This window comes from Drosophila bipectinata, chromosome 3R, assembly GCF_030179905.1.
Source record: "Drosophila bipectinata strain 14024-0381.07 chromosome 3R, DbipHiC1v2, whole genome shotgun sequence".
Taxonomy (NCBI): Eukaryota; Metazoa; Arthropoda; class Insecta; order Diptera; family Drosophilidae; genus Drosophila; species Drosophila bipectinata.
The window spans coordinates 6,940,218-6,961,990 of NC_091739.1; the positions used below are offsets into that span (position 1 = coordinate 6,940,218).

Below are 21,773 nucleotides of genomic sequence, written 5' to 3' on the forward strand. Positions count from 1 at the left end.
AATATTGCATGCAACCAAGGCTTTGTTTTTGGTGCAAAACACTTAAACGGCTGCCGGATGGGCACGGACGTTGGGGCGCCGCCGGTGGACATGGACATGGACTCGCACATGGAACACGGATCACTTCCGGCAACCAGCAGTGCAGCGATGCACGAAAATAGATGTGGAAAGTAAACGGTTTTCATTGGAGCTTTAGCCGGGGGCGATGTCACCTTTTTTGTGGGCTCGAAAACATTAATTGTTGTATGTTAAATAAACAAATGAAATAAATACAGGAAATAAGCCAGCGGAGCTCTTTATCAACGTCAAGAGCTTAACAACCCATAAATGTGTAGAAGTTCAATACAGATGACGACTTCGGGGATGGGGACACCGGGGCAGGCACCTATTTAATTGTGTTTTGCCAAAGCCGCCGCAAAGACAAACGAGTTGGTTGAACTGAAACTGTGTAAACACAACTGGCCCGGAGACGAAACTGTTTAGTGATGGCAGCGTGAATGAATTCAATGTTTTCCCAGTAATTTTTTTAAACTTATGCTAACCTTAATTATGATGGATTAACGTATTTCTTAAATTTTCATTAAAGCCAGAATTTTTAAGGCTTTGCCCATGAAAGTTTAATATACTTTTAATGGCTTATCTGTGGCTTAACGTGCCGGAACGAGCACAGTAAGTAAATTATTGAAAGAAAATATAAAAGAGAAATGTGTGTTTCTTGCGATTTCTCTTTTAATGATTAATATATTTTCATTGATAGAAAAATTTGATAAATGAAAATAATCAGACAATATTCAGCTTGAAATATTTGAGATTAAAAGTATTTACAAAACTTCCGATCTCACGTTTGTTTTTGACAAAGCCATTTAAAGGTGTGCTCTCTGGTTTGAACTTCCTCATCAGACAACCCTTATCCCCGGGAAAACAATCCATCGCTGGCCCAAAGTTCAAAGCCCGCCTGCACCCACTCCGGCTTTTTGAATTTCGAGTTCGAGTTCCAATGACCAGCTTGCTGTACAAACACACACAAATACAGTATAATTGTTGGCCACAAAAGCGAAAACAGCTTTTTGGCCAAATAATAAATAGAGAATAACAGGCGCCCACGCCAAGCGGAACAGGGGAGCATTCGGCATTCTCGCACAGAAACTACTTCTATGGCCCGAAGCCACTTCTCCGTCATTCGAACATCCACATCCACATAAAAGCATTAGCATTGACTACGCAACTGTGCGAAAATCGCTTAAGACGCTAACTGGAAACTGAGCCACAGTTGGCTGCGAGGCTATGGCTATGAGTGGAGCGCTTATATGGATACAGTTAATTGACCTTGATTGAGTTTATTTCTGGCAAAGCAGCTGCGGAACCAAATGTCTCCATTTCAGCTAGTAAGATTTTGTTCTTCCCATGTGCTTCAAGGGATGCTTCGACATGGGAATTGGGGCACGAATATATCGCATTCCTGGGATGCCTCGCCTAGAATAATTTGCATCTTTCAGGGTGCCATACGGCATTCTTGGTGATAGGTTTGTGGCATGGTTGCAATTATAAAGGGAGGTTATTGTTAAACCAAGAGTCCTGAACAGACCTCGCCTTAAGGTCAATGTCTGTCCACTTGAGTGAAGCTCGGGTTCCTCCGGACTTTGTTGCGTGGGGTGAGGAATTTTTCATTAGGAAGGAAGCAATTTCACAGCCAGTTATTTGAGCCTGTGCGTGTCCCCCCGGCAGGAAAATGGAGCCACCCCCGTAAGGCCACCCGTTTTTGGGGAAGGTGTGGCCCCGACCCGCCCCCTAAGAATGCAAAGGTAAACAAAAAATGTTTGACAACTCACCCACTGACATGTTGAGACGTTTGCGCGCATCACGCTTGGAGTAGAGGAACTGGAAGCCCGCGCCCAGTTTTTTGCCCGACGAGTTGGCACTGCCCACGCCGCCACCGGAGACGCCAGTGCTGCCACCACCGCCGCCACCTCCGCTGCCACTGACAGCTGCCGCTCGGGCAGCCAGTCCCGGCGAGCGGTATCTGGCACTCTTGGCACTGCCGGTGGCCGAAACGGTGGATGAATTGGAGGGTGTATAGTTAAGGGCACTCTGCGACTTCGTCTTGGGGGTGCTGGTTATGGGGGCACCCACTCCGGTGGTCGGCAGTCTGGGCAGTGAGTTGGTGCTGGCCACCACCTGGCCGGCATTCAGGCTCCTGGGCAGTGTGGATCGAGCACCGCCAAATTGGTTGGAGGCAGCTTCATCGCTGGAATCCGTTTCGTAGATCGCATCCGGTACACTGGAGCGCCGCACATCCTTGGTGGAGTCGCCGCCAATGGAGGAGCCCGCCGAGGAGAGCCAGGGCTTGGCCGGCGAGGACTCAAGCTGGTGGTGATGGGCATCGCCACCGCCGATGCTGCCGCAGGAGCGCACGCGGTCCAGTTGCTCGCGGCTGAGGCTAGCCTGGTGCTGGCTGAAGAGGAGGTCGCCTGCCGATCGGCGCTTTGCTACAGCCAAAGCGGACGCAGACGACGAGTTGTCCCTGTCCAGTTGGCTCAGCTGGCTGAGCCTCGTTCTGCTGTCGCCATTAGCCAGTAATGCCGACTCAAAACTGCCGCGCCACGAGAACCGTTCGTAGTCGCTGGCCACGCCGCACTCCTCGCCGGCGTTGTCCGAATGTCCGGGTGCTCCGGATCCACCGGCTGCACTTCCCGTTCCGCTGGGCAGATGCACGGTGGCCTGGTGGTGCAGGTGGTGGGCGTGTGGTGTAGTTCCGTCCAGTAGCAAGTCATGCGATCTGCTGCGTAACTTCAACTGCTTTATGGGCATAGCCTTCAGCTGCTCCTCCACCTCGTCTTCCTCGTCCTCCGTTGTGGTGGCCGAGATCTTGGCATGCAATCGACGGTGGTGCCGTTGGTTTTGCGGCGAGGGAGTTGGTGTTTCGTTGCCACTGCTGACCTCGTGCATGAGAGCCACCAGTCGCGTGCCAATGTGCTGCATGACCTTGGCAAAGAGCTGCGGTGACCGCTCCGTGGCTTGCTGCTCCGTGTCGGCTCCCGGCTCCTTGACTGCTTCGGTTTCCGGTTCCGTTGGCTCACCCAACGCCACTTTGCTGAAGGAGGCCACCAGCTTTTGGTAGACCAACGCCTCCATAGGCACACTCTGGCTGTCATCGAGTAGCCCGCCATCTCCCCGATCGCCCTCTTCGTCAACCTCGAACTTGTTGATGATCTGCTGGCAGCTGGCGGAGATCTGGGCCTTCAACTGTCCCTTCCGCTCACCGCCCTCCAGGTCAGAGCTGGTATAGTCCGAGGAATCGTACGAGTCCGACCAGGTGTCCTCGCTGCTCAGGTACTCCACAATCTCGCGCACCTGCTCGTCCTTGATGCCGGGCACTGTCTTCATCAGGCGGGTGAGCTCGTTCTCGAAGTAAGCCAGCTGTGCCGGCCGGGACTTGGTCACCTTTCGGTCGGCACTTGGTGTGGTATTGCTGGTGGCCTGGTTGGGCGTGGTGGGCTTGCTCTGCTGCTGCGCGTTTGCCGTGGCCACGATAAGCGTCTTAAAGAACTGTCGCATCTTGCTCATCATCAGGTTGGTCTCCTCGTCGGAGCTCCAGTTATTGAAGCTATCCTTCCGCACCAAGTTGGGCAGCGTAAGATTTCTCCGCTGGCTGGGCAGGAGAGTGGCTGCTGCGGCGGCCGAAGTGCTGGGCAGGTCCATCTTTGCCAGACTGATCTGGGACGGGGCCGATGGTTCCCGGTCTTCGCTTATCTGCTCCAACGCCGGAGTAGGACTCTTGGGAGGCTCACAGTCTGGCGCCGCCTTCAGCAGGTCATCGTTGCTGCCCACGAAGCCACTGTCCCGGCTGTGGTGGTGCTGCTGTTGCTGCTTCTTGGCCTGAGACTGCATCTGGATTTGGCCACTGGACCCCGGCGTGGGGGTCCGGCACTCGGTTGGCTCCAGGTCGTGCATTTTCTTGTCATCCAGGGAGTCGTGGCGCTTCCGCAGCTGCTTTTTGCGCTTAATCGTATCGGAGGATGAGCCGTCCGATGCTCCAGCATTGGCCAGATGAATCACAGTGTCGTCACAGCCGGCTTCCGACTCCGAGGTGTCCTCCACATTGGCGGCAGTTGCTCCGCCAACAGGAGTGGCCGAAGAATCTTGATTTTCCACTTCCGGCAGCAGTAGATTGTCCAATGAGGAGTTGTGACTACGAGGAGTTCCACGAGCCCTCACCAAGCGTTTCCTTCGCTGGCTGGGGCTGGGATGACCTTCGCTATCGCTGCCCACACTGCCACCACTTTCGTCGCTGTCCGCCTGCTTCTCGGCGCCACTGAATCCCATGAACCCGGACAGGAAATACTTCTCCAAGCGGGAGGAGGCCAGGTCAGCGGCTGCGCCACTGTTTTCCATGAGCTGATCGTCGTGGGGCAGGGAGTCCAGGCTCTCTGAGCACTCGGAACTTACCTCGGAGGCGGTGTCGTCGCCCCGGGTGTCAATGGAGCTCATGACGCGACCATCGCCCAGTCCAAAGAAGAAGTACTTCTCCAGCTCGGAGGCGCTCAGTCGATGGTGGTGCTGCAGAGATCGCTGGCGCCTTCGCTCTGCCAGATCATCCTCCTCCAGGTCAATTTCCTCGTTGTCCGCCCGCATGGAGGCCACTTCGCTCTCCTCGCAACTCTCCTCGACAATTGTGTGGAGGGTGAAGTCGATGGCGGAGCGATTGTAGCCCCTCAGCTCCTCCTCGCGGTCGATATACCGGCGGCTAGGTTCTCCCTCGCCTTCGGAATCCGTGGCCGTAGGTGTGGTGGTGGCATTGCTCAGGTTTTCATCATCATCCAAATCTTCCTCGCCCCGTTGGCTCAGCTCCTCCACCCAAGAATCGTCATCGGCAAGGCCGTCGTCTAAGCAGAGCTTGGGAGCCGGTTCGTTGAGGGAATCCACACTGTACGAGTCGCGCGACGATTCGCGATCGCTGCTCACGAGTTCCGTTGGTTCCGTGGCGCGAAATGAGTCACCAGCAAAGTTCTGGCCAAAGCTGTTGCCGCTGGAAAGGCCTTTGTTGCCGTAGCTACTGCTGCTGGTGGTTGCCATTTCGTAATCCATGCTTGGCTTTGTTGCACCACCTGCACTTTCGTTGTCTTTTGTGATCATGACCAAGCTGCGATACTTGGCTGAAAGTGAATTTTTGGGCGAAGCCAGTTCGCCGATTGCTGATGTTGCTGTGGCCGATGCTGATGTCGATGCCATTGTCGTTGATGCTGTTGCTGCAGCTAGTGATGTTGCTGTTGCTGTTGCAGATGCAGTTCCAGCTGATTGACTATTTGGTGATAGTTGAGAGCCGAATATTTTATCGTAGTCACATTCGTACAAGTTTTCACCACTTTCAAACACACGCGCCTGCTTTGCACTCACATTCACATTTGGCTTCTCTACGTCACTGCTGCCGCTATTTGTCTTTTGTGCTGCGAAAGCGTCATTATGGCCAAGTTCGTTAGCGTTGTTGTTCGTTTTTTCGTTATTATCGTTGGTATTGCTTTTGTTGTTAGTGGTATTGCTGCTGCCGTACAGCGGAGAGCGTGGAGGTACCGCAACGTTTAACATCTCATTTTCGACTGGCGACTCCAGCGACTCCGATTTGGTTTGGGCCTTCTCTGGTCTGGTTTCGGTTTCGGATTCGGAGTTCGAAGAAAGATACTCGGCTGTCGATCCGACAGGTAGCCGGAGAGCGTCGCCCCGAGAGCGGTGGCTCTCTACCTGCTCGAGCGGCTCAGGTGCCATAATACTCGCCGAGAGTGAATCCAGCGAGTAGTCACCGTTTTCGTTTATTTTGCATGCTTGGCTGCATGTGCCGACCGCCTTATCCTCCTCCCAGGTCTCCCTCCCTCCGCCCAGCGTTTGCACAGCTGTTTGCTCTTGGGCTGCTTTTTCGTTTGCTTTTACCTTTAGTTTATTATCGCTGTTTGCTTTTACCTGCTGCTGGTGCTGCTGCTGTAGTTGGCAGGTAAAGCCATCTTCGCTTGCTTTTTGTTTACCCTCCGTGGACGATTCGGTTTCGTCATTAGAATTTACCATGCTTGAGAGGCTTTTCCGAGAACCAGGTGCCAGACTAGTGCGACGGCTGCACTCTTCGGGTTTCCCGCCGTCCGGGTGGGTGGCAGCCGCACTAGTGCCGCCCAACAGCAGATCCTCATTGATTTCGGCCACCCCCTGCCGCAGGCGCTGCAGCTTGATCTCCAGCTGGGAGTTTTGCTTGTGCAGCTCCAGCAATCGGTTGACATCGTTCGAGATGCTGTGCAGCTCATCCACCAGCTCGCAGCGCTCTGGTTGCTGCTCCGCCTCCATCTCACAGTCTGGCAGAGATCGCATGCCGTGCAGCACCACGCCGTCGTCGTCCGTCTGGCCGCCCACAACCACAATGCAGTTGGCAAGCTCATCGCTTGAGTTGGCAATGCGGCGTTCACTTTCATCATCGTCACTCGATTGGCAATCACGTGCTGGCTGCTCCTCCTCCTCCGGCGCCTCCACCCTCACCTGTGGCACCTCCGCCTCGTCTCGTTTCGATTCCTCTTCTAGAGACTTCACATAGTTCAACACAATGCCGCAGTCGGTGCGTTCGGTGTCGGTATCATTGTCGGAGGAGTCCTCCAGGTTTGCATCGGAGGAGCTCAGCGAGTCACCTTCGGTGGATGAGCTTCTGCGGACGCCGCGTCCGCCAGGTTGCCGGTTCACCACAAACACCTTGTTAAATCGCCTTCGCTTGGGCCGGCGATCCGCCACTGTGCCCGTATCATCCGAGTCGCAGGACTCGGAGCTGGAGCTGGAGTCGGAGCTGCTGCTGGAACTGGAAGCAGTGGTGGTGCTGTGGTGCCTGTGCAGCGGCTCCTGATCCTCCTGCATCATGCCGGCCACATTGTAGCTTCTCTGTACCACCTGGCGGACTCGTTCCTGCTGCGGTTTATTCTGTCCATCCTCCTCATCCTCCTGGCTGCTTTGGCCACTGGCCTCGTCCGGACTGCTGGCCGCATAGCTCTCGCTCTGCAGATGAGCAAGTGCCTCCCGATCGCCACTTGGGGCTGGCGCCTCATCGGACATGTTTCGCTCTATAAGTCGATTGGAGGACAAATTCTTGGCAGTCTCTAGCACTGGGTGCTGTCCCTTGGGGTTCGTTTGGGTTTTTGATTTTTCACCATTTCCAACATTTTCGAGTGCAAAACGAGTTATTACCGCAGGAGCTGCCGCAGCTCTAGATGTTGTTTCTGCCGCTGTTGCTGTTGGTGGTGCTGGTGCTGGAGCTGTTGCTGTTGCTGGTACTTGATTTTTATGTATATTCGTTTCGTCTGCTGCTGCTTCCACTTCTTCGTCGTCGTCGGCGGTGTTGTTGCTGTTGCTGCTATTACTGGCCAGGTAGGTTTCTGTTGTTGGATAGGTTTCGCATAGATTTCGGCTCTGGCTCTGGCTGTGGCTGTAGCTCTGGCTTTGGTATTTGCCAAGTGTTGCTGCCGCTCTCTGAGAGATTGTCAATGTTGCTGGCGTACTCAGCTTATCACTGACGTTGCTGCCGTTACTGGCGACACCAGCAACATTAGCAACATGTGCCTCAACTGACGCTGCTGGCAATCCGCCGGTTTTATCATAAACATTACACAATCTACCCGTAGTGGGCGTTGTGATGTTTTTGTTGCTGTTGCTGCTGTTTTTGTGGTTGCTGCTGCTGCTGCTGGTGCTTGTGGTGTTGCTGTTGCTGTTGTCGTCGCTCTCGCTGCTGGTGCGACGCGCTATATTCGGTTCTGGTTGTTGTTCACTCAACGGCAAACGCGACGCTACTAAACTTGTTGACTTGCTTGGCTTGAAAGCACCACTAGCTGTTTGTTGCTGTTGCTGCTGCTGCAGCGAGTTGGCAGCTCTTTTGGGGCTGGCCAGGGTCTCCAGACTGCGTCCCGCTGTGCCATAGCCCGAAGTGCTCGACGAGGACGAGGACGATATGGTTGAGCAGAGCGACTGCGTCATCAGTGATCCCAGCGAGGCACTCAGCTCCGGGGCCGAGGACTTGAAGCCGCCCAGACCCAGTCCGCGCAGGCGTTGCGGTATCGGTGGCGGCGTGGTGGGCAGCTGTTGGTAGCTCTTGCTGGTCACCGGCGGCGTTGCATCGAACATGTTGCTGCTGGCCGCTGCAAACTGCTTCGAATAGGCCGCCACCATGGCCGCAAACTGCTGCTGCTGCCCGGCCGCCTGCCAAAGTTGCTGCAGCGAAGCGGCCAGCTGCTCGTCCTGCTCCAGTAGAGGATTCCCACTCAGTTCCGGCCAATTGGGATACGCGGCCATGGGCACGGGAATGGGTACAGGCACGGGTATGGGGACATATTGGGGCTGAGGTTGTTGCAACTGCTGTGTCTGGTGCTGTTGCTGGCCGGGAGTGCAGCTGCAGCGATTGTGGTGATGGTGGTTCTTCAAGAACCTATTCTTGATCCGGGCCTTCATGCTCAGCGGATGAGGAGGCGGCGGAACCGGTGGTGGCGTTTGATCCGAGCTCGTTTGAGAGCTGGTTTCCGTGTTCAAAACAAACTCCTCATCCGTGCCGGTGTCACTCTCCCGGATCCGTGGGCAGTACATGTTTCTCGTTTGATGCGGACGCCTTTGTGCCAGCGGTGAGTCACTGTCACTCGACTGACGACCCCGTCCTCGCAGCGGCGGGGTGGGCGTCGTCCTGGCGGTAGAACTGCCGGCATAGGCAATCATGGTAGTGGTTGTAGTCGTCGTTGTGGTGGCGATCATAGAAGGCTCAAAGTAATCCCAATCGCAATCCTCCACATTGCTTACAATGCTGTGGCAGTGATGGGTGGAGCAGGAAGAGTCAGTGTCATTTTCATCCGGTTCCGGTTGGGCTTCCTCCGGCTCGTCGTCCTCCTCCTCTTCCTCCTCTTCGCCGTGACAGGATGACGATGAGTCCGAGTTGAGGAAGACTAGCTTGAACTCGTCGGCTTCGACGCTATAGTGCGACTGCGGCGGCTTGGAACACCTGAAGTCCAGCTCCGATGACGACGACGTTTCCATGGTATCATTGTAACCGGAAACAGCTGCAGCTGGGGAGTAGGGTAGGGCGAGTTTTAGAAACACCGCGGAGACAACCACTTTGACGTTGACCGACACCACGAACAAATACTGGTTACCACTACACACAGGTGAGATACCGGTTACCCGGAGGGTGAGTTTTCCTCCACCACCACCAAAGCTAGTAAGTTAGTTGCACTCGGGTTAAGCCCGGCACGGGTGGTTGTTAGACTAAGACTTACAACTAGAATGGGTTAAGCTTGAATGGTTTCGCCAGATAAAGTTACAAACACACAAGCATGATTTTCTTAGTTTTATCAACCCCAATGAGAAGAGTATTAGTATAAACACAGAATTAAGCTCAAGAGAGTTAGTATAAATATTATTCATAGTTTAAAGAATTTCAAATACCACTTGGAGACATTCCCAATAAACAAAAGCCTTCAGACTTCACTTGTATTTACGCAGCGACCAGGTTCTGTTTATGGTACCATCAGCCAAAAGCTTAATATTTATTATTTAATATTATTTTTAAATAAAATATTAGATGGAATTCGAATAGCTTTGGTTACTATCTTTTCTCTGAAACATAGTCAACTTGACTCGAAAAGTTCCCTGGCAAGTGCATCTAAGAAGAGTTTCAAGACTCAAGATTGATTGTGAATGTTTGCCATAAGCTTCTAGTGTCATGCCAAGGACCTGCAAAAATTTGATAAAAAGCTTTTAAAGTTGCCAACATCCTTATGACTCTTTCTCTTGTGTTTTCCTGGAAAAAATCAAAAACTGCACAAGCCAGTAGTCAGTGCACAGGAAGCCAGAATCCATTGGAACCACAAGGTAAACATTTGAACGTTGGATTTGCTGCGTCAAGAACAGTTCCTGAACTGAGACTCACAAAAATACTTCCTCTTAGTATTTAGCATTCTATGTCCTATATATAAAACAATTTAATAAACAAGGTCTAAAAACGCTATCATACAAACACCTACGTGTTTTATACAATAATGAGTACTTTAATTAGTATCTCCTACACATTTTCCCTCTGTGCACTTGAACATGGCTCCCTCCGTGCAAATTTGAAACAATTTTGGGCTTTCGCAGGGCAGGGCCCACATCGGAGTACAAAAGGTGCGCGAGATAAGATTAACGCTACACTTTCTGACAGTCCCGCCACCGCACCGCCAAATTCCGGTGGGTGGTGAAAAGAAAAGCTTTGGTTTGTCCGTGGGCGCTGAAAGCCCGAGGACAAAGGCAGTGACAGGGATCGTGGTCCCGGATCCCGGGCCCGCCCATCTCGAAGCCCCACATAGACACTCGCTGCTTTGACGGTCACCAAACAAGACTCCCACAAATCGCCAAATTGAAACATAACAAAAGCGGGCAAAGGCGTGCATGCTTTTCTATCCTCCAGGGAAATCCTCTAAAAACTCCTCACGATGCCAGCTGAAGTGTGAGTGGGCGAGAAATCGATTTATGAGAGTTTGCCGGTGCTGCAGGATTCGCTTTGCCAAAAAAAAAAAAAGTTATCCCGCCAGGCATGGGTATGGGTTTTCGTACTTTGTGGCGGTCCCGAATCCTAAACAACAGCAGAAAAAAATCTTTTGAGCCACTTCAACTTTGCTATTAAATTTGTTTGCCGTTTGTGGCAATGTCGCCAATAGCTGTTGCCAGAATTTAATTCAAACAAAGAGTCTGGAACGAAAGTCTGCTGCGAACAAGGCGAAAAATGATTGCATACTTTTCAAAACGCGCACAATGCGAGGGAAAAAAGTGTGGCATTCTTTTGGGGAGCGTTGGCGGAAGTCAAAGCACAAAAATGTCGGAGGAAAATTAGTTGAAAAAACCAAAGCATTTTGACCCTTTTATACTCTCTATTAGGGTTATAAAAAAATCGTATCTTTTAAGTGGAGAAAATGCAAGTAATCTTTTGATGCCCAAAGACAAGGTCTGACAATGACAGTCGAGTTAGGAGGCAACCAGCCACCTTCAGTCCCAAGAGGGGCTTAATTAATAGAGCGAAATTAGACGGAAGCCCTTCACAAAGAGTTTGTTAGTCACACAGGACACCGTCAGCGCCAGAATCAGGACAGGCATTAGCATTACCTTCACCAAGTTAATTACGCTCCCAAACATACACTTGACTAAACAAAAGCACATACATAAATACGTAGGTTTCACTGATACTTGAGTTAATATTTCCAAAATCAAGAATACATTTTAAAATCTTACTTTAAAGAATAAGTAGCTTTAATTTTGAAAGGTTTATGTAAGCTTTAAGTGTAATATTTTCTTGATATTAGATATATTTTTCTTTCAGTGCATATGGTATGGACAGAGCTATTTGTACTCACCTTCCTCGGCCTTTTCCTTCTCCTTTTCTTTGCGACGCTGCAAGACCACCTTCTTGAAGACCACGGCTGCGGCTTCCACTGCATTCTGCAGCTCCTGCTCCCCCAACGTGCTGGTGTGGGTGTTGGCCTAAATGGGGAACGGAGGCGGGGATGTAGTGGCTTACTTAGTTCCCCAGTTAAGCCAAGTAGGCATTGGCTCTTTGATGTTCTGTACTCACCGCTGCCGTGCTGTTTGCATCGTTGGCTTCCTTGATCGCTGAGGACTCAAGGGATTTGCCGTTGACCGGCTGCTCCCCGCCTTGGCCTTGGGACGTTTCCTCCTGGCTGGCTACTGTGGCGACAGGAATTTCTGTTTTTTTCAAGCGCATGGCTAAATCTGAGTTTCTATGCATAAGCTGTTGATGGAAGGAGTAAATGTGCTGGGTGGTGCTACCTGTGGGGGCGGTTAACGGGATGGGTGCAAAGCGTTCATCAATCGTGTGGTGGAACAAGCGCAGCTACTCAAGGTTCTACCAGGGACCGCAACAATTAATTAACTCTATATTTTATATATATGTACTTGTATGTTTGATGATAAATATTTGAACAGCAGGCTTTAAGGAATGCTGATAATTGGATTACTACTAAAAGGCTAATATTATGTATTTATATTTAAATACTAATACTAATGAAGATACTAATGGTGAATTATAATAAGTTAAGAGTTTGCTTAAAAAATATGTGTGAAAAGCTACAGGGGCTGTTTTTTTTATACAAATCTAGTATTCTCTATTGTCTGTATAGTGAGACCCGTTTATAGTTTTTTTTAAGCTAAATACATTTTGGGATTATTGTCTAAATATTTGCAGGATAATTGAATGCCTAAGGCTATGTACATTCACTCTTGTATTTTTACAAAAAGTAGTGTCTGTGAAATGAAAATTTTGTGCGGTTTTGTAGATTATACAAATGTATATTGTATGTGTCCAAATATTTAATGAAATAGTTTATTAGTGAAATGTCTACTGGGTGCTTGGAGTAGTACTAGTACTAGTTATTATAATTGCGGTCCCTGGACTCTACTGATGCGTGGAAGCCAAAAGCAACCATAGCTACTCAATATAAAAGTTCAATCCTCTACAATACTCACGCTCTTCGGCCTCGCCGATGCCCGTGCGGCTGTTGCGGCGCCTCGATTGCGGAATTTTCGAGGTGCCACGCGTTTTATCCAGAATGTCTGCCAGTGGCCTCGGGCTCGGAATCTTTGAGGCTTCCGTTTTCTTGGGGGGCTGAAGTAGAGGAATTATATAGTTGAATAACTTCCGAGATTGAAACTAACTTAAGTTCGATTTTGGATTTAATAAATCGAATGCTCTTCGGTACGTACCTGAGTGTCCTTTTCAGGATGGGAGAAGGAGCGTCGGGTGACTGGCTTTGGAGTAGTTTTGGCGCCCGAATCTTCAGAGACAGAGCGCATCTGTTCCGGCTTTCGTCTCTCGGTGACATGGCCATCTGATCCGATAGCTCCGGTGGCGGCACTGTCTCCGCCTATCTCTCCCCCGCCCACTCCGGCGGTATCTGTGGCCTGTGAGAGCTGCGCCAGCTCCTCCTGTTGCATTTGCAACTCCCTTGACTGGCGTCGCCGCATTCGGTTGTGCATCAGTGGGGTGCGCGGCAGGCCGGCGCCACCGTAGTAGCTCTGGGTAGTTGTTGTATCGGGATAGTACCCGGGCACTGCACCAGAGCTACCGCCAGCTCCCAGACCCATGCCCCCGCCGTAACCCGAATCGGCCAGGACATTCTCTGCGCTGTAGATGGGCCTCTGGGCAGAATTTTGGTAGCTTCCGTCATCCGATCCGTTGTTGTAAATGATGCGCGGCTCACTGCTGAATCCGGCATTGTAGTTCCGCTCGTACTGCACTTCGTCCGATTCTAGGAAACTTGTGGTGCTGTCTCCGAAATAGTCCACGTACTCGGGTTGATTCTCCATCTCCTCGCTGACATCGGGAAACTGATGGAACTGCTGCTTGGCCTCGCCAAAGGTGCGCTCCTCCTTTAGACAGTCCTGGCGGACCAGCCGACTGGGCGACCTACTGGCCGACCGCTGTACCGACGAGGGAATCTCCGGCAGCAGCCTCCGGCTTTCAGTATGCCCCTTGGTGTTGGAGTACTCCTCGTTACTGTGGCTTCGCACCTTGATCATCTTGGAGTGCGGATCTCGGGAGTGGTGGATATTCACGCTCTGGCTGCTGGAGTATTGTTCGCCGCCGGTGCCCCCGCCACTGCCACTGGCCACACTTCCGCCGCTGCCCATATCAGTGCCGCCCACAGTGGGGACGTGCTGCTGCGACAGAAACTGCCGCGGGTTCTGGACACTGGGGAAGAGGAAGTTCTGCTTGGCCCTCGGCGAAATGGGCATAAACTTGCCGGGCGGATTGGAATGTACGGTCAGGGTGTTGCCACTGGTGAAGGCCTCCGGATTGGGGAGGGTCTGCTGCCGCATGAACTCCGGTGAGCGCCGGAACTGCGGCGAGGTTTGCCGCTTTGGCGGCGATGTGGGCAATAGCTTGACATGCTGCTCGGGATTTGGGAGGGTGGCCTGGCGGGTCATCCGAGGCTTGGGCATGGGAATCGAGTCCTGTTCATCACTGGCCATGCTGGAAGCCTGCGATTCGTAGTTCAACGGTGGGGCCGTGCTTCCTGTTGTACCGCTTCCTGATACGGATATGGCAGACGGCTGTTGCTGGGGCAGCAACTTATTCCGATGATAGGCGCTCGGTGGCTCCGGGAACGAAGTCTGGCGAATAAACGGCGGATAGCGCTGCTGCTCCCCGGGAGACCTTTCCGGGGAGCGACTGTACAGGCGATTTGGGGAGGTGGACATGTAAATGGCCGGCGTGGGCTGAGCGGGTAGCGTCGATTGGCGGCGCACCTGCAGGCGGTGGTGTGTGGGCGTGACCTCCAGCTGAGGCTGCTGCTGTTGGGATTGATTCTGTTGCTGTTGTGCGTAGTTATCGCAATCTCCCACTGTCACGCCCACTCCGATTCCTGGAACAGCTCCACCGCCTCCTCCTGTGTTCATGTGGATGACGTCGTCGCTGTTGTAGGCACTCGGATAGAGCGGGCTCTTCTGCAGCTGATGCGGCGATGTGGGCGCCGTTAGGTTTACTGAATTGTAGTTTGCTAAATTGGAGCCACTGCCGCTGAGATTTGGGTCGTTGTTCAGGCTGCTCGGCAGCGTGGATTGACGCAGGACCCGCCGCCCCAGCTGCCACTTGCTGCTGGTAGTGGGCGTGGCAGTTCCACTGCCGTAATTGATGCCGTGCGTCGTGGGACGCGGCTGTGGGGGCAGGTGATGCTGCTGATGGTGTTGGTGCAAGGTGGGATAGCTGCCGGCTGATTGGGCTTCAATAAGATGCTGCTGCTGGGGATACAGGTTGTCGGCCACTGGCTGCTGGGCGTTTGGATTGTTTGGATCGTCCTCGGGATCTGTGGGAAGGAGATATATTAATTTAAAATATAAACAAACTTAAAAGTATTTTTTAAAGAATATCATTTATTTTTTAATTATTTAACAAACATCCAGATCACAATGATTAAAGAGTAGCTTGATACATATTACTCACTCGATATAGTCCAAGAACGACGAATGCTCTTCCTTAAAACGTCACTGGCGGTCAGATGGTCCACGGCACTGCAGGATCCCAAGGTATAGGTGTCCTTTAGCCACTCGCCACTGGCCGTTTGAATCTCCCTGCAAGAGCAACAACATTGCCATTTTAGGAACCAGAAAACTTCGCCAAACATTTCCCCCGAGCCACTGAGTTGAGAGTTGCCGACAAATCAACAGGCTAATTAGCGAAGTCAACGGAATCAACGTCTGCCCGAGTTAGCAGCACGCGGCAGACTGGCTGGCTGAAAGCCTCACCGGATTGTCTGTGGCACAACACCAACACCAACAGCAACAGCTTAAGCCGCAGCAGCAACATCAGACACCTACTCTTTGAGGCGAAGGTGTGTGTAATCGGAAGAGTTGGAGCAGACAACGCGTATACTCTCATGGGGTTAACATAAATAGACAAACGTATATATATTTTTAGGAAAACTTTTTCCACAAAAACCCCAATGAAAAAGTTTCGAGGCTCAAACTCAAAAGAAATAATTAAATATTTAATGAATAGGATAAACTTTAACCGGAACTTGGTTAGATTTATATTAAACCTTTCTGATAGCAGTTGCAACTTTAATTGGGTATATGCACTGCTACATCCAAGTACTATTATTAGAAATAGAATCATAAATTCTTGTTTCCTTTGCCTTATAAATATTCCACGAATCGTTGACGAGAGGAAAGAGTCTCTTTTTAAGTCAATTTGGGGGTGCAGTCAGGCAATCGAATAAATTCCAAATGAGACTCTGACTCGCACGGAGCAAGGTAATGGTAAATTCTGAGACCCAGGCAGTCAGCAAGTGACGCCTTCTATTCATTTCAAAGACATGCTGGGCTGGGCTCATCGTCTTCACAATTATCCGGCAGCTGCAGCAGACGCGGCCAAACTTGGTGTGCGTCATCCGTGTTGACAGGCGACTGGTTTCGTACTTGAAGGCGTTAAATGGTAGGCACCTGTAGGCGACCTGCTGGATTCTTGGTTTATGAAATTTGCATATTAAAAAAAATTAAGAGTACGAGCTGCGTGCAAGTATTTCGCCCGACAAGTTGGCCAAGATTTAATTACTTAAATATCTGGCGTCTGGCCTTGTGCACTCAATACGGGCATTTCTCAGTTGTTTTTGGGGAATTGGGACTTGGGCTCGCCCATTAACACTGAGCTGAACTCTCCTCGGAGCGTGTGGGTCGCCGGTATCATCGACGGCAATTGTTCGGTTGCCAAATGTTGGCTCAAGTTCGGCAACATCAGCATGAGCTGCTGTGATGCTGTGGCAACACAGGGCGTATGTGTAATGTGTGGTTGCTCATGTTTATGTTGGCGAAATGAGGACAGAACCGAGAGTGAAGCTCATTAAACCGATGGAGCACTTGTTGACAGTTTCATATTGGTTGAACGGGCACGTTTGGCATCGATCTCTGAGGTCTGGTACGAATTCGATATGAAAATGGCAGCATCTCCCCTTTTTGCCAACAAAAGTGCTACTTAAATTGCAAAATGATAAATGGCAAAAGGGAGGGAAATTAAAAATAACAGGAATTATCTTTCAGCTCCCCCAGCTTGAAAACGTGCAAATTGAATTCCAAATGTTGGGGCTATTTGCATACACGTATGTAAGTGCAAAGCCGTTTTTCATGCCACATGGGCAATCAAAAAACTGCAAGCCCATGCCAAAACAGAAACAGAAACAAAAAAGTAGTAAAAACAAACTTTTGCGTATCAAATATTCAAAGCTGTCAGGCGGCAGGCAACTGTAACCGAAAAACAAACCAAAAATCTTCCGCATTAGTTATGCGGAGCATCAGTTGACAGTCTGTGACACCTGATGGCCATGGGCAACGTCGGGCTAAAATGAAAAATAAACAGAAACTGTAGAACACAACCCTTTTGCTCTAAAGACCACTCGCTTCTCTATCACCTTTCAGTTGAGGTGAGGGGAAAATAAACCATTCCTGGAAATAATATTTGGTACATCTCCGCTAAAGATACGACCCTTTTTCCGCACGGCTTATACATTGTTTTCGGATTATACAACAAGTGCAGCTTTCGAAAAAGCAAACAAAAAGGCATGCAAAATTAGATTGCAACAATGAAAATTGCAGCGTTTGCGCTACAAAGTCAAGTTTAGAAAAAAAATGACAAAGTGAAAACAATAACAAGGGGGGACAAAACATACAGTGCACATAAAGAAGAAGGTATACGAATTGCAAGTGCCCTTGAAAGTCCACAAAAATTGAGATAGTCTTAAACTACTAAACAGGATGGAGAGATTACTTAATCTATGAAATAATATATGATAGATCCCCCTAGATCTGCTAGATTTGAGTATAAATATTCATTCATCTTAATTAAGCCCAAACAATGCAGTGCTGAATGCAAACAAAACACACAGAAATATTAATATTTATTTTATTGCAAAACACCAAGAGGACAACAAGTCGTATGCAATTAGTAGTTTTGATAATGACTGGCTTAATGAAAATACCCAATAACCAGGACATTTCAAAGGGCATATTAGCATACCGTTGCATACACATCTCCAAAAGGACAAAAGGACACAAAGTTGTGTTGTTTTGGATTAGTTTTCGTGTGTGGTTGGGTTGGGGGTCACATATAGAGATGGGGAAAAATGACAGAGACAGAAAGAAAGACAGACAGAGAAAGTCAGAGACAGAGAGAGACTTACATTTGCTTGTGGCACACCACGCACACCCAGTCCGTGGTGCGCGAGGTGAACTCGCGACAGGCTTTGCACACGCGCAACTTGCAGACGCGACAGGGGGCGCCACGGTTGGTGATGCGGCCCAGTTCGGTGGTGCAGCGAGCGCAGTGGCGACTCGGGTCGCCTGTCGTGTGTGCGTTGTGGTTGTTGTATTGTTCAAACTGTTGTTGTTGTTGTTGATGTTGTTGATTGGGCTGCATTGTAATATTCTGTTGTTGTTGTTGTTGTGTGGCATCAAATGGCTGCACTCCACCAACGACCTTAGCCGCACCCTTGCGCCTTAACGCATACAACTCAGCGCGCAAGAGCCTGTTGTTATTGTTGTTGTTTGTTGTGGTAAAAGTTGATGTATTGTTGTTGTAGTTGTCATTGTATGGTTTGTTGTTGTTGTTGTGGTGGGTGGCCGGTTGGTGGTTTTTTGGTTTTAATTTTCGGGGTTTTCGGGTTGGTAACATAATTACGTGACAGACGCATAGACATTTTAGTTAGATTGTTGGTTAAGAAACGAAAACACGTTACAAAAGTTAACATGATAGATAGCGGGGGGTCGTGGGAGGTAGAGCGAGATAGCAGGAGAGAGAGAGAGCAAGAACGAGATAGCGAGACAAAGAAAGTGGCAAGCGTATTGGAGTGTCGGTGTGGGAGAGTGTGAGTGTGGAGGGTATGCGTGTGCGTGATGTGTGTGTAATTGAATGGAAAGAGACAAAGAATAAAAAGAACATACAAAAAATTGTCATTAGTTGATTTAGTAGCAATTAAATCGATTTTCGAATTAAACTTGGTTAATTTGGTTAAAGATTTTGGTTAGTTTTAGGCAAACAATTTCACAACAAGTTCGTGTACAAAAGATCTTTTAAAACTTAAAGCAAACTAAGTAGTTATGAGACAAATTGCATCAGGATGTGCATGAAATTTAAGCTTAAAATAAATTAAAACATGAATGTACATTATTTTGTGGTTGTTTAACAAGTGGATTGAAAGAGTGCCCATTTCGAGTATCTTAAATATATTTAATATTTTCCATAAATCATTGTTTCCCCCGTCTTAAGCCCCTTAACCGCTAGTACAATTGTATTTGACAGCCGGCACGCTTCGTCTTTATTAATTCGATCAATTTTGAATTGGACAAAGCCGTTCTAATTAAATGTCGCATCCACGAACCTCAAACTGCGAGTAAATTATGCAAATGGCGTACGTGTTACGTAAAACTGGGCATTCTAATTAAATTGACAATCAAACGTAAGTCGATGCCCGGTTAGCAAATTAAGTTAGAGGCCCCACCATGTCCGGGACTTTGGGGATATAGGGGCTTTTTGGATAGCCGGGCTCCGCTGGAGTTTGTCCTTGGGCTGCCTGCTTAATATTAACGCACAGCTGGCAGGCGAGAGCCATAAAACACGGCCGAGCTGCTGACACATAAAACAAACAGAAGGCCCAGCAGAGCACATGGATGCGTATGTAAATACCACGTGGTGGTCGGGGTGGCAAGTGTGATGATGTGTCAGTGAAGGAGTCACGCAGAGCGCATAAAAATCCGAACAGGACTTTGGTTTCTGTGAAAAATGTGTTGCCACCACCACCGAGAACAGCCATTTTTTTAATTATAATTTTATCTTAAGCCGAGCATCGGGATTGGAGTGCGTGTATGCTTTATTAGCGCCACAAAATCAACAAACGAGTGCGACGCTAAAAGTGCCTAGACGAGCGGCCATCAAAAAAGCCAGAAAACGGAAACCGAGACTGGGGCCAAAACTGTTGCATACTCTCGGGAGCCAAAACATACACACAGCATGGCCGTGGTGCTGAACAAACCACGGAACCCGGACCACAGCCACACAGCCAGGGACATGTTTTATTGGCCTGGTTAACGCACAAAGCCCGCTCCCATCGTCCGATGGTCCACCCATCCGCCAAAAATCCACATTCAGCCCACACTGAAAAAAAGGCGCCCACGCATAAAAGTAAATTTACACTTCATTTCAAAGGCCTTTGATTCAAAGTGATGTGTTTAATGTTGCACAATAAAAAGAATGTTTATTTTATTCAATTTAAAAATAGGAAGTTAACCTTCTTAGAGGAAGAAACACTGATTCTTACTTTGAAAACCCCATAGCTTCAATAGTATTCCTTTTACTATTTATATTCATTATGAATTTTTAGTTTAAGAAGGTTCTTTTTATTTTTTAAGCAAACTTTATCTTTGTTTTTATTGTGTATCCGTGCTCATGTTTAATTTTCCATCATAGTAGCATGCCAGGATCGCATTTTTGCCCAATGCGGATGTGAGTCAGAGGCTGTGGCCAAACAAGTGTTTGCTGTCGCTATGCTGCTGTGTCGTGTGTTAAAGTGCTGTTGTAGTTATAGTTGTTTTACTGGTTGTTGCTACACGACTAGCATGGCTGCGTTATGAATTAATAATCATAATAAGCCATTAGGGCAGTGCCACAGCAGGAGCTGGATCAGGAGTAGGAACAGCAGCGGGAGCTTTAGATGGCAGGAGCTGGAGATGGGCAACAATGGGCTGCCAAAAAGTGCTAAACCTAATGGCCATAAATTCACAGTGACCATGAAAACGGTGCAAAGACCTGGATTAGGCGACGGCCTTTGTTGTGTGGCGGAACAGTTTTTGGTAAGAATATGATTAAAAACCCTAACACTGCCTAAACAAATAATGTTACGCATGTTTCTGATTGTCCAGCCATCCCGGTCTCCCACTCGCAGGGCTTATGCAAATAAGCAACTAATTAAACTGATGTAAATCAGCTGCGTCCTGGGTCCCGGGACTGGGTGTGTAGGCTTCTGGGTGAAGGTTTTCGTTTGGGCGTGTGACCTTTCGAGCAGATCGAACACCTGCTTCAGCAGCCAACCGCCCAGCGATGGCTTATTAGGTATCAAAGAAGAGATAACATTGCCTTGGTTGGTCCTGCTTTGATGTTGCCATGGGGCAGCAAAAGCAGAACCTGTAGTAGGAGCAAAAAAAAATGAAAAACAGGTAAATAATTCGCTTTTTTTTGGGGGCTTATATCGGCCAATGCAATTGGGGCAAGTCTAAATGCCAAAGATCCATTCGGCAATAGCAATGGCCCAACACAGCGTGATTACTCAATCCAATTTAATTGGAAGAACAAAGGTCAATTGCGCATAAAAATATAAATCTAGACTTTTCAAATAAAATTCATTTATGTAAATATCTGATATTCTGACAGAATAGTTTTTTTATTTCAATTTCTGCCCACTAAACCCATTCAAATATTTTAGCTATTTATATTTTACAACTACAAAGTGTCTAAAAATAGCACAACTTACGCATGGAAATTTTTCATTTCAGGAATTCCAACAAGCTTTGGCGCTGACAGAGAATCCACTAGAGAAATTATTCTCCCCATTCCCAATAGAGTTTGCGTACAGAATATGCCATAATTCAAATTATTTGTGACCACCGACAACGCGACTGGGCGTTGACAGGACCGGCTTGGCCATTAGATTTACGATTTTAATGACGCCAAAATGCTGGCGATGATGTGCCAGAGAACGCGAATATAAATAATTACCACGTTAAATGTGATTTGCCGCGGGGTGGGAGTGTCAGTACGTCTGAAATGAGGTGGCAGGATGCTGGGGGCTGGAATCAGACTGCTGCAAGGACAATGACCAGTAGCTACGGCAATGGCCAGCTTGCCAGCTAGCCGGCTTGCCTCGAGTCTCGCGTTTCCGTTTCAAATTAAAACTTTTTGACAGCGTTGCGAGGCAAAACTTGAGAGGGCGCTGCTGGTGGGGCAGGAGGCAGATACAGAATATGGCAACGCCGCCGGTGGACATTTGAAAATGTATCGCGGCTGCTTTAAATTAAAGCACAACTTACGGCCGGCTGAGCACCGGAAATGGCCAGCCATTTGCGAGCCTTTTAATTATGCAATCCACGACAAAATGGCGTCACTGGAGTGGCTCGTGAGCATGTGTGTGCGTGTGCAGACTCGGGTGTGCGCGAGTGTGGAACTAAGTGCTTCAAAATGTTATTAGTTT

General features: G+C 49.1%; 1 protein-coding gene across 6 annotated transcripts in view; it reads right to left on the bottom strand.

The window, feature by feature from the left end:
• Nucleotides 1-21,773, bottom strand: part of btsz (bitesize) — a 42,499-nt gene that overhangs the window by 5,349 nt on the left and 15,377 nt on the right. Inside the window, exons 1-7 of one of the 6 annotated variants that reach the window (XR_011443361.1) lie at nt 17,715-18,037; nt 14,987-15,114; nt 12,748-14,849; nt 12,511-12,649; nt 11,600-11,814; nt 11,382-11,508; nt 1,830-9,062 (exon numbers count right to left, since the gene is read on the bottom strand). Coding sequence is in view for 5 of the 6 variants with exons in the window: in XM_043212042.2 (XP_043067977.1) it covers nt 1,830-9,062; nt 11,382-11,508; nt 11,600-11,814; nt 12,511-12,649; nt 12,748-14,849; nt 14,987-15,114; nt 17,715-17,950 (10,180 nt within the window). In the remaining variant the exon portion in view is untranslated. Of the gene's footprint in view, nt 1-1,829; nt 9,063-11,381; nt 11,509-11,599; nt 11,815-12,510; nt 12,650-12,747; nt 14,850-14,986; nt 15,115-17,714; nt 18,038-21,773 lie in introns of those variants that run through there. The other 5 variants (XM_043212044.2, XM_043212043.2, XM_043212042.2 and 2 more) reach the window with 5 other exon arrangements.